At 33.5% G+C, this 16,872-nt stretch overlaps 1 protein-coding gene across 8 annotated transcripts in view; it reads left to right on the top strand.

Moving 5' to 3' along the window:
• Positions 1-16,872, top strand: part of TUT4 (terminal uridylyl transferase 4) — a 128,630-nt gene that overhangs the window by 49,156 nt on the left and 62,602 nt on the right. For all 8 annotated transcript variants that reach the window (XM_057710860.1, XM_057710870.1, XM_057710853.1 and 5 more), the window contains exons 5-9: positions 9,923-10,100; positions 11,676-11,764; positions 12,903-12,954; positions 15,127-15,196; positions 16,571-16,697. In XM_057710860.1, the coding sequence (XP_057566843.1) occupies positions 9,923-10,100; positions 11,676-11,764; positions 12,903-12,954; positions 15,127-15,196; positions 16,571-16,697 (516 nt within the window). The remainder of the gene's footprint in view (positions 1-9,922; positions 10,101-11,675; positions 11,765-12,902; positions 12,955-15,126; positions 15,197-16,570; positions 16,698-16,872) is intronic.

The raw sequence follows: 16,872 nt of genomic DNA, 5'->3' as shown, positions 1-16,872 counted from the left end.
GCATTTTTCACAGAACTAGAACAAGAAATTTTACGATTTGTATGGAAATGCAAAAGTCCCCAAATAGCCAAAGCCGTCTTGAGAAGGAAAGACAGAGTTGGTGGAATCAGGCTTCCCGACTTCAGGCTATACTACAAGGCTACAGTGATCAAGACAGTATGGTACTGGCACAAAAACAGAAATATAGACCAATGGAACAGGATAGAAAGCCCAGAGATAAACTATGGTCAACTAATCTATGACAAAGGAGGGAAGGATATACATTGGAGAAAAGGCAGCCTCTTCAATAAGTGGTGCTGGGAAAACTGGACAGCTTCATGTAAAAGAATGAGATTAGAACACTTCCTAACACCATACACAAAAATAAACTCAAAATGGCTTAAAGACCTAAATGTAAGGCCAGTCACTATAAAACTCCTGGAGGAAAACATAGGAAGAACGCTCTTTGTTGTAAATAACAGCAGGATCTTTTTTTGATCCACCCCCTAGAGTAATGGAAATAAAAACAAAAATAAATAAGTGGGACCTAATGAAACTTCAAAGCTTCTGCACAGCAAAGGAAACTATAAGCAAGACGAAAAGACAACCCTCAGAATGGGAAAAAATATTTGCAAATGAATCAACAAACAAAGGGCTAATCTCCAAAGTATATAAATAGTTCATCCAGGTCAATGTCAATAAAACAAACAACCCAATCAAAAAATGGGCAGAAGACTTAAATAGGCATTTCTCCAAAGGAGACATACGGATGACCAAGAGGCACATGAAAAGCTGCTCAACATCCCTAATTATTAGAGAAATGCAAATCAAAACTACAATGAGGTATCACCTCACACCAGTTAGAATGGGCATCATCAGAAAATCTACAAACAGTAAATGCTGGAGTGGGCGTGGAGAAAAGGGAAGCTCTTGCACTGTTGGTGGGAATGTAAACTGATACAGCCACTATGGAAAACAGTATGGAGGTTCCTTGCAAAACTAAAAATAGAACCACCATATGACCCAGCAATCCCACTGCTGGGCATATACCCAAGGAACACCATAATTCAAAAGGACACATGTACTCCAATGTTCATTGCAGCACAATGTACAATAGCCAGGACATGGAAGTAACCTAAATGTCCATCAACAGGTAAATGGATAAAGAAGATATGATACATACATACAGTGGAATATTACTCAGCTGTGGAAAGCAATGAAACTGGGACATTTTTAGAGACATGGATGGACTTGGAGACTGTCATACAGCATGAAGTGAGTCAGAAAGAGAAAAACAAATATTGTATATTAACACATATGTTTACTATAGAAAAATGGTACAAATCAACCAATTTGCAAGGCAGAAATAGAGACACAGATGTAGAGAACAAACATATGGACAGCAAGTGGGGAAAGCAGGGAGGGTTGTGGGGGGAATGAATTGGGAGATTGGGATACCAAATTGTATACTCTAAATATATGCAGTTTAATGTTAAAAAAAAAAAAAAAAAAGACTTCACCTCCCAGTGCAGGGGGTGTGGGTTCGATCCCTGGTCCGGGAGCTAAGATCCCACATGCTTTGTGGCCAAAAAACCAAAACATAAAACGGAAGCAATATTGTAACAAATTCAGTAAGACTTTGAAAATGGTCCACTTCAAAGAAAATCTTTTAAAAAAAAAGGCAAGGCAATTCTGATATGTTAACAATATGGAAGAACCTTGAGTAAATTAATGCTAACTGAAATAAGACAGTCATAAAAAGATGAGTACTGTATGATTCCGCTTATATGAGGTACTTTGAGTAGTCAGAAGCAGAAAGTAGAATGGTAGTTTCCAGGACCTGGGGAGATGGAGGAATGGGGAGTTATCCTTAAGGGTATAGAGTTTCAGTTTTACAAGATGAAAAGAATTCTGCTGATGAACTATGGTGATGGTTGCACAACAAATGAATGTACCTAATTCCACTGAATTGTACTTGTAAAAATGGTTAAGGTAGTAAATTTTATGCTATGTATGTTTTGTTACAATAAAAAAATTGGAAAAAAAAGATATGTTCACTCTTACCACTTTAATTCAGCATCTCATTAGAGGTTCTAGCCAGTGCAGTCAGGCAAGAGAAAGGAAAGCTATCCAAACTGGAAAAGAAGTAAAACTATATTTGTAGGTAATATGATTGTTTATATAGAAATTCAGTGATATTTAGAAAGGAGTTATTAGAATAAATGAGTGAATTTAGCAAGGTTGCAGAATACACACTGAATATACAAAAATCAATTGTATTTTTATATACTAACAATAAACAGTATAAAATTGAAATTAAAAAAACTGCTGTTTACAATACCATCAAAAATACGCAAAACTTGTGTACAGAAATTACAAAACATTTCTCAGAGAAATTAAAGAAGAGCTAAAGAAATGCAGAAAGAAACCTTGTTTCTGTGTTGGAAGAATTGATACTGTTAAATGTCTTTCTGAACTGTTCTATAGACTCAATATAATCCTGATCAAAATCCCCAATTGAAAAACTGATTCTAAAACTCATCTAGAATAAACACTATTATATATATATATATAAAGATAAACAGCAAGGACCTACTGTATAGCACAGGGAACTATATTCAATATCTTGTAATAACTTATAATGGAAAAGAATCTAACTGTATTTAATGTGTGTATGTATATATGTATGTATAACTGAATCATTTTGTTGTACACCTGAAACATTGTAAATCAACTTTACTTCAATAAAAAAAAATAAAAAAGAAAAGAAGAGAAAATCTAAAATTCATCTGGAAATGCAAAGGCTCTAGAAAATCTAAAACAACTTTGAAAAAGAACAAAGTTGGAGGACTAACAACACATGATTTCCAGACTTATAAGGCTATGATAATCAAGACTGTGGTATAGGCATCAAGTAGACAAACAGATCAGTGGAGCAGGATAGTGAGTCTAGAAATAAGACAACACTTGTATGAACAGCTGATTTTTGACAGAGACTCAAAGGCAATTCATTGGAGAAGTGATATTCTCTCTCTCTTTTTTAAAGTAAATAAATAAATTTATCTATTTATTTATTTTTTGGGTGCGTTGGATCTTTGTTGCTGCACGTGGGCATTTCTCTAGTTGTGGCGAGTGGGGGCTACTCTTTGTTGCAGTGTGCAGGCTTCTCAGTGCAGTGACTTCTCTTTTTGCAGAGCACAGGCTCTAGGCACGTGGGCTTCAGTAGTTGCAGCATGCAGGGTCAGTAGTTGTGGCCCACAAGCTTAGTTGCTCCACAGCATGTGGGATCTTCCCAGACCAGGGATCAAACCGTGTTTCCCGCATTGGCAGGTGGGTTCCTAACCATTGTGCCATCAGGGAAGTCCCTGTTTAAATCTTTAAGCCATTTTGAGTTTACTTTTGTGTATGGTGTGATTTACACGTGGCTGTCCAACTTTCCCAGCACCACTGAGCACAGAATATATTGATGGACAAATGAAACAAGAGAGCTAACCTCCAAGGGACCCTCAGTAAAGGAAATTCTGAAGGATGTCTTTTAGATTAAAGGAAAATGATCCTCAGGGAACATGAGAGATGTGAGAGGGAATGGAGAGTTAAAGACATATTGGTTTAGTAAAATAACAGTCACAGCAACCATAACAGCAGCGTTCAATTTGTGAGGGACAGAAATGCGGGCTAGAACTAAAATACTCGACAATAATAGGATGTAAGTTTGGAGACGGTTATCAGCTTTTAAAAAGTTTCTGGTTTGGGAAGAGAATAAAGATGCTGGCTTAATTTTAGATATTTTTAGGTTAAGTATACATGTTGAAATACCTAGATATGCAGTAAAAGAGGGATGGTAGAGTAAAGCTTCCAAACTAGTATAGGAAGAAAGATCAAATAAGATAATGAAAAAGCCTCCATCCTAAAGAACGGGTAGCTGTATGGGGTAAGGTGGTGGACTGATGGTGTCAGCAAAAGCAGATCAAAAAGAGAGCTCAATCAAAATTTATCTTACACATATCCAAAAAAGATAATGAGCTATATTTTTCCAGTTAAAAGACTGATACAGATTTTTGATTTATAAATAATTGATTGTGTATCTTCAGCTTCTATCTTAAGCACTGATACTATAGAGATCTAAAAAAACAAAGCACCATAACATGTGGGTGTAGGGAGTTCACAGGTATTGGGCACAGGCATATAAGCAAATGATTGAAAAAGAATGTGCTAAGTGTGATAGTAGATGGTTTTTAGAATATGCTGTGACAGCAGATTGGGACTTATGTAATAAAGTTTGTGTAGTGAGTCAGTGAAGGCTTAGTAGAGATGGTGAATTAGAGAACCTGATCCTAATTCTTAAAAACATTAGCCAGGTAAAGAAGTGAGAGTGCATCTTTACAGAAGAGAAACCAGCATGTGCAGAGTTACTGAAGCAAGAAATGGCAGACTGTGTTCAGGGAAAAACTGGTAGCTTAGCATAACTGAATAAAACTGGCAAAGGGAGGAATGAAATATATGATGTTGGAGAGTTGGGCAAAAGCCTGATCATGAATGAATATGTATGCTATGTTAGAGTGTTTGGATTTTATTTTGAGGTTTGTGGAGTTTAATATCACGTATTTTTGCAACATTACTGAGGCTCATATAAGTGTGAAAGAAGCCTTTGAAGGGTCTAGGTTGGGGAGACCAGTTAGTCTTTTTTTTGCCATGCCTTGCGGCATGCGGAATCTTAGTTCCCCAACCAGGGATCAAACCCGTGCCCCTTGCATTGGAAGCGCGGAATCTTAACCACTGGGCCACCAGGGAAGTCCTACCAGTTATTTTTTCATGATGATCTAGTCAGGCAATGAGGAGCGTTTGATATGAAGTAGTAGTTAGTGAGAATGGAGTTGATGTTAGAGCTTTAAGAGTGATATAGGATATAGAATTGTGGAAAAGAGACCTAGGATGTCTAAAATGATCATAAGGTATCTGATTTGAGATGTTATTATAGATTGTGATGCCATTTACTTAGAGGAAATATTAAAAGAAAATTTTTTAATTTAATTAATTTTTTAATTGACTGCATTGGGTTTTTATTGCTGCACGTGGTCTTTCTGTAGTTGTGGAGAGTGGGGGCTACTCTTTATTGCAGTAGGTGGGGCTTCTTATTCCGATGGCTTCTCTTGTTGTGGAGCACGGGCTGTAGGCGTGTGGGCTTCAGTAATTGTGGCACATGGGCTTAATAGTTGTGTCTTGCGGGCTCTAGAGCACAGGCTCAGTAGTTGTGGCACACAAGCTTAGTTGCTCCATGGCTTGTGGGATTTTCCTGGACCAGGGCTCGAACCTGTGTCACCTGCCTTGGCAGGCAGATTCTTAACTGCTGTGCCACCAGGGAAGCCCCAAAGATGTTTTAGAACATACTGAGTTTGAAACATTTGTAGGACATTTCAGGTAGAGATGTTCGCCAATCAGTTGAATATAAGGATCTGGAATTTATTTTAGGAGCTGGAGAATCAGATTTGGTAATCTTCAGCATATCTAAGTCATAGATGTGGGTGAGATCACTCAAAGGAGTGAGAAGGAGAGAAGATCAAAGAACACAAACATTTTAGGAACTAGTAGAGGAGGAGCATCCAACAGACTGGAAAATGATCAGAAAAATAGGAAAAATGGAGAAAAATATCACAGAAGCTAAAAGAAAGGAGAGTTTTAAGAGAATAGTCCAAAGTGTCTGGTAATATAGATATAAATAATCTAAGAATGTAAAAATGTTTGACTTGGTAACTAAGGAGGTTTTGATAATCCTGTAAGAGCAGTTTCTGTTTTAGAGCTAATGGCATAGTTTTGAGTGAGCAGGTTAAAGGAATGGTGTATAGACGCAACTTTCAATAAGCTTCATTGTGATAAAAAGGAAGGAAGATTGCTGAAGTGTCACACAGGATCTTTTTTTTTAATCTTTTTTAATATGGCATAGTGGAACTCACATCATGGTTCACAGCTTTATTTGTTTATTAATTTGAATAATTGTTTAATTAATCTTATCTCTCTCTTGACTGTAAACTCCATGAGGGCAGGAATAATGTGCATTCTTTTTTTCCCATTGTAACTCCATTGCCTAGCACAGTGCCTGACACATAGTTGCTCTATAATTATTTGTTGACTAATGATTACATTGGAAATGGAAAGAGCACAGGCTTGGGAATTAGACCTAGATTTAATTCTCATTTCCACCCTGTGATTGTAGAAAGATATTTAACATCTCTGAGCCTCAGTTTTCTTATCTATAAAATAATTTTGATAGTAGACCCCTAGGGAGGTGTATTTTAAGAGTTAAGTGGCATAATATCTCTAAAGCTCCTGACACAGTGCCATGCCCATAGTGGATACTCAATAAATGGTGGTGGTTGTTGCTGTTATTATAGAGCTAGAGAGTGCTTACTTGTTGAGAACACAAGCCAGTAGATGGGGCAATGTTTAAAATGAGGAGAATAAGTTGATTACCGCAGGAGGTAAAGAGTGATGAAATTCATAGCATGAATTAAAGGGAGCATTTCATTATGTTGGAGAGGGAAGACATTAAGAAAGCTTCACTAAATATTTGACATTTAAGTTACGACTTCAAGGATTAGAGTTTCGCCAGATGAGTACAAGAAAGTGTGTCATGAAGTGAGTAATGATGTGAAGACCCAATTGTACATATAGTCTTTGGAGGCTGCTTACCGTTTAACTGTGGATATCTGCCCCAGATGTTGCGGAGAGGGAATGATTGGAGGAGGGCCTAAAAAGGCATGCTGAAACTAAATTGCTGTATATTGCATGTTAAGAAGATGGTACATTATCTTATTGCTGCCATTGAAAGTTTAAAGCAATGTTTTTTATTGTGGTAATATATATATGACATAAAATTTATCATTTTAACCATTTTTAAGTATACAGTTCAGTGACATTAAGTACATTCACATTGTTTGTACAATGATCAGCACTTTCTATTTCCAGAACTTTTTCATTAACTTATTTTGAAACCCTGTATCCATTAAACAATAGCTCCTCATTGCTCTCTCACCCTTGCTCCTGGTAACCACCACTCTACTTTCTGTCCCTGTATTTGACTATTGTAGATGCCTCATATAAGTGGAATTTTATGTTTGTCCTTTTCTGCTTATTTCACTTAGCATAATATTTTTAAGATTCAACCATATTGTAGTTTGAATCAGAATTTCCTTCCTTTTTAATGTAGAATAATATTCCATTCTATGTAGTATATTCTATGTTTTATGTATCCATTCATCCACGGATGGATATTTGGGTTGTTTCTACTTTTTGCTATTGTGAATAATGTTGGTATGAACATTGGTGTAGAAATACTTGTTTGAATCTTTACTTTCATTTATTTTGTGTATATACCCAGAAGTGGAATTGCTGAGTCAAATGGTAAATTTATGTTTAATTTTCTGAGGACCTGCCATGCTGTTTTCCACAGGGGCTGTACCATTTTACATTCCCACTAGCAATACACAAGGGTTCAATTTCTTCACATCCACAAAATCTTGTTGTTTTTTTTCCTGTTGTTATTGTTTTGATAATAACCATCTTAGTGGTACATCACTGTGCTTTTGATTTGCATTTCCCTAATGATCAGTGATGTTGAGCACCTTTTCGTTTGCTTATTGTCCATTTGTTTATCTTCTTTGGAGAAATGTCTGTTCAAATCCTGTGACTACTTTTGAATTGAGTTATTTTCTTGTAGTTGAATTTAGGAGTTCTTTATATGTTCTGGATATTAATTCCTTATCCTACTCGTGACTTGCAAAGTTGTTCTTCCATTCTGTGAGTTGCCTTTTTTACTCTATTAGTAGTGTTGTTAGATGCACAAAAGTTTTTAATTTTCGTGAAGTCCAATTTGTCTATTTTTTTCGTTTCCTGTGTTTTTGTTTAATGTCCAAAAATCATTTCCAAGTCCAAATGTCACGAAGCTTTTCTTTTTTGTTTTCTTCTAAGAGTTTTAAAATTTTGGTCTTATGTTTTGATCTTTGATCCATTTTGAGTTAGTTTTTGTATATGGTGTAAGGTAAGGGTCCACAATGCATGTGGATATCCAGTTTTCCTAGCACCATGTTTTGAAAAAAACAGTTCTTTCCCATTGAATGTTCTTGACATTTTAATTAAAAATCATTTGACCTTATATACGAACATCTATTTCTGGGCTCTCATTTTGTTTTATTGGGCTCTGTGTCTATCTTTATGCCAGTGTCATACTGTTTTGGTTTCTGTGGCTTGCAGTAAGCTTTGAAATCAGGAAATGTGTCCCCTAACTTTGTTACTCTTTTTTAAGATTGACTATTTGGGGTCCCTTGAGACTCCATGTGAATTTTAGGATCTTTTTTTCCATTTCTGCAAAAGATATCATTGGGGTATTGATAGGGGTTGCATTGAATATGTAGATTGCTTTGGGTACTGTTGACATCTTAACAATATTGTCTGCCAATCCATGAACATGGAATATCTTTCTCTTTATTTGTGTCTTTAATTTCTTTAAGCCATGTTTTGTCTTTCTTATGTAGCAGTAGTTTCATTTTCATGTTGAGTCTTTTTACCACAGAGGGGTGTTGAATTTTGTCAAGTAGTTTTTCTGCATCAATTGAGGTTATCTGTCATTTTTTCCCTTTCATGCTGTTAAGGTGGTATATTACATTGCTTATTTCTGCTGTTATTTGCAGCATGAGGGATAGCATAGATAGAGGAGTGTGTTCACTGTTTTTCATCCTCTTATTTTCAATCTAGAAATACTTCTGTGTATATAAAAATAATTTTGTTGCATCTTAATTTTGTATCATTTTTTTCATTATATTGCTGTTAATACCTTGGATAAATCCTGAAAAAAAAAATAGTCCCGAAAACTTAGTACTCATCTAAGATGTAGTTTATAGTTAAGGTTGCAGAAATGATCTCAGAAGCTTATAAAAACAAGGTCATCTTACTTCCCATGTTTTATTATTCTGTACCATAGGTAAACTTTATTTATGTTAAGACTGAATATGGTAACAAAGAATAAAATTAGGAATAGACCAAAGTCTTTGTTTTACTATATTGAGTGGGGGAAGGGGAAAGAACAAACTACTTTTGATTATTCTGTTGGGAGCTCTATATCTCAAAAAAATAAGAGATTGTTTCTTGACTGAAATGTAGTAATAGAAAATGTCTTTGTTATGATACTAAATGAGAGAAATGGTATGGTCTTAGTTATGTTGAAAAATATATGGAATAGTAGGATGTGAGCTGTTGGCTTTATTTTCTTCTTTTCCTGTAATTCATGTAGCTTTTGCAGTTAGCATGTGTTTTTTAAAAATCAGAGTAATCAATTAATTTTAAAAAGTCATTGTGCATATATAGTATAGTCCCTCTTTAGCTCCTTGCTTTAAACTGGCTTTCAAACTTTTAGCAGAATAGAGGGTTTTTTTTTTTTTTAACATTTTGCCTAGTTTTGTATAAAATAAGAGTGAAATCAATTTTAAATGGTAGGCAGTAAATCAAATACATGATGATAGTGTTTAGGATGTTTTCCCGTGACCATTTAATCTGGTACTGTACATGCTAATCACAGTCATTCAAGACCTTCTGCTGCATCTAAGACAGTCTCTCTTGGCTGCAACAAAATGATCAGCTAAATGTTGTGCTTATGGAATGCTTGGCTTTGATGTAGCATTTCATAAGTTACACAGACAGTAAAATAAAACAAACATTATTTTTTATATGTTTAATAGCAAACGCCCCCACAGCACCTCTCATTCTTTCAATCCTGCTTCTCAAAGGCAGGGATCTCGGTCTCTTTTTGTTCAGTTCCATATCCTAGATGTCTGAAATCTGACAGTAGAAGGCGATTATATGTTGGTTGGGTGTGTCCTTCTCTCCTAAATATGAGGACATTAAAATAGAAATCTTTTTTTAATATTGTTGTTGTTAAATGTTACACTAATAGGAAAAACAGGAAGAAAGTGAGCTTCGTTCTCTGCCACCTCCTTCCCTTGCCCACTTGGCTGCTTTAAGTGTTGCAGTTATTGAATTAGCAAAAGAACAAGGAATAACAGATGATGACCTCAGAGTCCGTCAGGAAATTGTGGAGGAAATGTCAAAGGTTATAACAACATTTTTACCAGGTACAACTTCATTTTACACTTAATTTTTAAAATGATACAAGTCTTCCTCTTGCTTCTTCCTCTTGAGCTTAGAATAAATTCTTAATGTTTTTCTTTCTCTTCTCTATCTTCAAAGTAGTTGAATTTAATTATTTTATAAATGACTTTTGGGGGGAGATATTTCAGAAAAGGAAAATGGAGAATTATGGCCCAGCATAATTTTTGTAATAAGGAAAAAAAGATTTTTAAAATGTCAGATACAAGATTATTTGCTTGGTTCTTGAATATTATATTTTATATTAAATTTTCATTATCATTGACTTCTGAATGGATATTTTAGTCATATTTATTTCAGTATATACATTCAAACTAGTCACTGAATAAAATTACTGTTGCTTGATAGTGGGGAAAATTAATTTACTTTAAGGATGTTAGAGGTAAAATTTGCACTTTTATTTCTTTTGTCGACTCTTGATCTTTCGTTACAGAAAGCTTATGTTTTTGGTGCAAGGGGGAGTTGGGTCAGGTTTATTGTAGACATTTATGTATAGATTATTTGCTTAGCCCTAATGATTTTTTTGCATTTATACTAAATTTAAGTAAATGTATATTAAATAAGACTTGTTTCTTACCACCAAAGGGATTTTAGATAGTTGATAAATTATAGTTTTAAATAAAGCCATTGTGAAGTTTATAAGAAAATATAAAATTGAAATTGAAAAATTATAATTTCTCTTTATTATTTCCATAATAATGTAGTTTTCTATCTAAAACACACTGATACTAATTTAAATTATATGCAGGAATAATTTGCTATTATTATAAGAATAGAAATGAAATATTTATGATTTCAGTGACTCGGATGACTTTCAGGCATTTTGTGAACTTGAAAAGTAGACTTTTATATATACAACTGAGTATAAACTTACACTTTCTAACGTAGTAGACATGCTTCATCAATCCCAATCATGTTATTTTTCAACTTGCCCTCTGGTGAGATCCTTTAAAAATTTGCCTTATTATGATTTTTGAAATAACATATTTGATCGTTTGCAAAAGATATAGGTAGCATGTTATTGTTCCTGTTTATTTTGTTCTGTGAACTCTTGAAAGCCAGAGATTTTTTGGTTTTAGGTCTGCAATATCAGTTGACTTGACTTGACTTTTTGTTTTTAAAGAGCATTGGCTGAATGTCTGTGATCCCTTCCCCATTTAAAGTGCTATTTCTTACATAAATGTAAATATCTAAAAAAAAAATGTAGTTTGTGACAATAGCTGTAGCTGGGTTAGTACATTATTTACTGTTACATATTAAATGCGAAACGTACTTCTAGTCATTCCTAAATGAATTATTACTAAAATTATGTTTAAACACTGAACTTGAATGAGTTATTTCTCTCTTCTTGAACTCTATAACTGGGAAACATTTTTTATTATTTTGTAAATCAGTTGGAAAAGGATATTATTCTTCTATAATTGCTGTTTTAGAATTGGAAGACACAGAATTGAAATATATGCAATTTTCCTGTCATTGTTTTTTAAAGTTCTCATATTTGCATACTATTTTATCCTGTGATGTTTTTCGTTCATTTCCAGAGTGTTCACTTAGGTTGTATGGCTCGTCTCTGACTAAGTTTGCTCTGAAAAGTAGTGATGTTAATATAGATATAAAATTTCCTCCCAAGGTAAGTACTTAGACAAGAACCTTTCCTGTATAGTTCTTAATTAGTACTTGGTACTGTTTATTGATTATCTTTTTAGAGATGATATAGAGGAATATAAAATTCTGGCTTGTAGAATGTTACCATCATGATTTAATAGTGCTTTTGGAAAGTACTTTTTAGGTATCAGACATAGGTGGAATTAAAGAAAGAAGGGACAGGAAAAAAGGAAGAAGAGGAAGGCAGTCAAAAAAAAAGAAAGGGAAGATGCTTGTGTTTGAGCAGGTTGAACAGTTATTGCTTATGGTAAGCAGCATAGAAAGGAAAGAAATTTGAAATCATACGTCTGTGTTTAAATCTTGCTGCAATGAGCAACTTACTTAACCTTCTTGAGCCTCAATTCCTAATTTACAAAATAGGGATAATAACTTTTATATTAAATAAGATGATATATACCAAATATTTTTGTATAATACCTGGTACACTATGGGTGCTTTTAATAAGTGGTGGCTAGGACCATTAGCTTAGCATTGCTAACATTGCTTATTTACTGACATATCAAACATTTAAAATAATAAGTTGACATTTTATGTGTTTTTAATTTTTTGAATAATAAATTTATGCTCAAGGAGGTTTGATTTGGTTGAAAATTTGATGCTTTAATTTCTAGTCTGATACAGTCATTAACTTACAAGTAAGGTATGATTATTAAATACTTTTTAAATAACAGCAAAGTATACATTTAAGCCAAATATTTAACATGCTTGTTATTTAAAAAGTAGTATTTTAATCTAAGCCTTTTGGCCATGCTTCCAGTTGTCAGTATCCCTTAAATTTCTTATCTCAACAACTTTTCTTTAGAAATAATCTGGTAAACGAATTTCTTTTTCATTTGTTTGGATGTGAAATTGCAGAGTTTTTTCCCACTCTAAGAACTCATTAATTCTAAAAGTGTTGCTGGAATAATAGCACTACATGATTTATTATATCCTACTTCCATGGACAAGATTTCTTAATATAAAAGTAAAACACTATTTGGTTTTCATTATTTTAAAATACAGAGCATGATTTTACTTGTGTTTAATGAAATTGAATTATCTCTAAAATTCTGCAACCTGAACTTTGAAGTTAGTATGTTGATTTAATTTGAAACTTTTTTTAGATGAATCATCCAGATCTTCTGATACAAGTGCTTGGGATTTTAAAAAAAAGTGGTGAGTTTCTTTTTAAAGTTGTTTTTCTAAAGAAAGTTCTTTAAAGATGTATGCATTGTGTTGTTTATGTATGGCTAACCAAGTTAAAGTAAAACTGCTAGCGTATTTGAGTCATTGTATTACATATGTATATAATAGGTGTACTAGAACATTTACATATGTGAGATCAAAAATATATTTAAAATTGATATATTAAAAACTATTGCCTTTTGGGTAATTTCAAAATGTTACCTTTGAGTGTTAAGGACATTTCTTGTGTAAAAAGAGACAGAAAACCTACAATCATTAGGAGATTGTTGATGAAGGAAGATTTAGGGAGAGACTTGGGGAAAAAATATATTTTTTTCCCACTGAAAACAATATTAATCATTTATAGTACATCAATCAAATTGTACCTAGTAAGTTTTTCATATGTGGCTCATGTGTCTGGATTAATTTTTATGTAAAAAGGATATTCATATAGGTAAAAATACTTTTAAAATAAAAATTTTTAAAATTACAACTTTCTCAAAGCACATCTCAGGTCGTGTAGTACAATCTGGAATATTATTTTCTTGGTTTTATTTACTGCTTTTCTTGTTATAAAGTAAATGCTTAAGAGCTCAGAATCTGGAGCCAGACTTTACAGGCTCAAATTTTAGTTTGTACCACTTACTGGTAGTGTGTCCTTTGACAGATTACTTGTGTTAATGCTTCAGTTTTCTTATCTGCAAAATGGCAATAATATAGTATCTTTTTGTTGAGAAGGTTGTTTATGAGGATGAAATGGCTTAAGCCATAACATAGAAAAGTACCTGGTATACAGTAACTTCTTATTAAATTTCTGTTGCTGTGCTTGTTATTATTATTACTATTGTCATCTTAAATTTTATGAATCAAAATTACCTGTTAAAAGTATTTGCATTTTGGCTTAGAAGAGATAGCTTATTGACTTTAGCCATTGACTTTAGCCTCTCATTGGCTCTAGTGTCAGTTGTGAACTTCTTTTCTTCTCTCTGTCTGCTCTATCAGCTCTCCATTATTTATTAGCTTTTTGGCCATTTCCTGGAAAATTAATACTTAAGGGATGATTTTGGTCCAGTTTAACCTGTAAAGGGATTTTAATATCATTTTCTTTTGTAATAAATAGTTGACTCTCATTGTGCAAAAATTCTATAGCATATTATTGATAAGAGCTTTTACCTTTTAAGACTCACTGGACACTATCAACCTAGCAAAAATATTTTAAATATGTACTTTCCACTGAAATACATGAGTAGATCATCTTGAGTCACATAATGTAGGTTTTCAAAATTCAGTCTGAATGTAAAATTGATTATTCCCTCCTTTATGCCCTCTGTACTCTTTAAAGACCTCTATCCTGTTATCTGTAGGATTTGTTTATATATTTGTTTTACAAATCCCTAATTGAGCTCTTTGTATCTATTCATTGTCATATCCATCATGCATAATGCAATTCCTGACATATAGCTCTTCAGCACATTTGTTTTGAATAAATTAATAATTCCAGCAAGTACTACTAAGAGATTTTCTTTAAACTTCAAATGAGATAATGTTAACCAATCTGTTTTTGTTTAGATTAGATATTTTATGGCATGGGGCCTAACCTGGAGATGCAGAGAAAGACTTCAGAATGGAAGTGTGCTTCACCTGTTAGTCTTTCCTTAGGAGCTTTGGTTGGGCAGATTCTTCATACTTTAATAGGAAATGGGGCCAGTAGAGTTAGCCTTTTACTGCCATAGATAATTAAAAAAAACTATATTGTCAAAGCATGGTAGGTTCTCCTTTCGTGACTCCTGTGGAAATAGCCTTAAGAAGTAAGTGGTGTCCTCTGTTTGCTGTATCTATGAAGGTTTAACAACTTTGACTAGATTGTTTATTTACTTGGAAATACTCGAACTTTTAGGGATGTTAAAACCTTTCTTCTTAAGGTAATTATAATGTTTGGACAGTATTTGGGACTCTGCCTGTATGTGGTTTGTGATAATACAGCAGATGGCACCAAGAGAGGTAAGAGATTCTGTTGGGTTGATGCTCATAACAAGAAGAATGGATTATCCCAAAGAAACAGTGAGAGTGATTTTTAGAAGGAAACAATTACTTAATGTTTACCATAGAGCAAACATTTGAGAGATGTTGACATTATCTTACATGTTTTTTTTCTCTTATTAGTATTATATGTAGATGTGGAATCTGATTTTCACGCTAAAGTTCCTGTTGTGGTATGCAAAGATCGGAAAAGGTTGGTAACAATGAAGAGAAATTGTTGTTTAAAAAAAATAACAACAGCCAAGTATGCAGTGAATATCTCTAAGAGAGAAAATTTTTGTTTTAGATTTCTCCTTGGATTAATTTGACTAAGCTAGTTTCTATTTATTAAAAATAGCAAGCCTACTAAAAGCATGTGAACAAGAAATAGAGTTATCAGAGAGTTAAAAATAAAACATTCTAATGCAGAACTTTTCATTTGTTTATTCACCCAACAGTATTGAACATTTACTATATGTTAGGTACTGCTTTGCTTATTTCTAACATAAATAGTCTCTCTTCTCAGGGAGCTCACTATTAGAATCTAGTTTTTAGGTCACCAAAATTGGAGTCATTGAAGATTAATCTTGGCTCTCTATTCAGATATTTATAGAATTGAGAGAGCAACATGCCTTTTGACAAAGGAAACTAAAATAATCTTATTTGAAACCACTGTGGGAGAGATGGAAACAATACAGAAATAATAAAGTATTCTTTTATTGATTATTAATCATTATTTCTTACATTTTAAGGTTACTGTGTTTTCTTATTCAAAGCTAGAAGCATCTGTGGAGATCTAGTTCAACTTCTTTACTTTCTAAATTAGGAAATTGAGACGTGGAGTGATTAAGTGATTTGTCCAAATTCAAATTACTCAGGGGAAAATCAAAATTGGAATAGAGGTATTCTGACTTCGTGTTTTTTTCTACCACATTGTGTCAGATTGCCTCTGTGGCAACCTCAGTAACATTCTTTTCCCTTCCACCAAAATGTTTCTGCTACAATTGTCACTCTGTTTAAGGTAGCTCCTGTTTTCACTTAAATATAAGCATTACTTGTGGATTTATAGATAAATTCTTTCTAATCTCTAACCTGAAAATAGCATATCAGTAAAATAATGAAAGCTTAGGTAGGAAAAATTAGAGTTAAGAAGTATAGCTGTTCAGTTCAGTATTTCATTTTTTGTTTTTATCATGTGCAAAGCAAAATGAATGGACTAGGAAGGTATGTTGCACTGTTTGACATTGATGAGATCAGGGACTTTTCCCTCATATAAGTCAGATTTTGGTGAATCATAGCACTGCTTTTGAAATTAATTTGGTGTGAACTTGAATATTAAATACTAAGTGAGGTTAAAATTTATTTCTGAAATATAAATGAACAGTTAAAACATCTTTAATTTGTATGGAACTCTAGTGATGGAAATGACATATAGTTTTCAGTTAGCTCTAAGTTTATTAAATCATTTGTTTTTATTATGACTTCTTAGCTATTAACTGTGGTGATTGGAAAGAACAGCCACAGGATTTGAAGTTTTCTGTTTTTTAAGGTATTAATACAGTGAAATTTGTTTCTTTTTCATTCACAGTGGTTTACTTTGTAGAGTGAGCGCAGGAAATGATATGGCATGCCTCACTACTGATTTACTTGCTGCTCTTGGCAAATTGGAACCTGTCTTTACTCCTTTGGTGTTAGCCTTTCGCTATTGGGCTAAGGTAAGTGGAACAGAAGAAAAAAGTACCTAATATTTAAGATAACTCAGGCTTTTTCTTGCACTAACATATAACATAAATCATAATAATGTGGGGACAAAATAGTTATCTGTGTTGGACAGAAAGTGGTCTGGGAGGTTCTGATAATAGACATGACAATAAAGTTTCATAGGCATGT

This window comes from Hippopotamus amphibius, chromosome 1 (genome assembly GCF_030028045.1).
Source record: "Hippopotamus amphibius kiboko isolate mHipAmp2 chromosome 1, mHipAmp2.hap2, whole genome shotgun sequence".
In the NCBI taxonomy this organism is placed as follows: domain Eukaryota; kingdom Metazoa; phylum Chordata; class Mammalia; order Artiodactyla; family Hippopotamidae; genus Hippopotamus; species Hippopotamus amphibius.
This window is presented reverse-complemented; position numbering and strand designations above follow the sequence as displayed.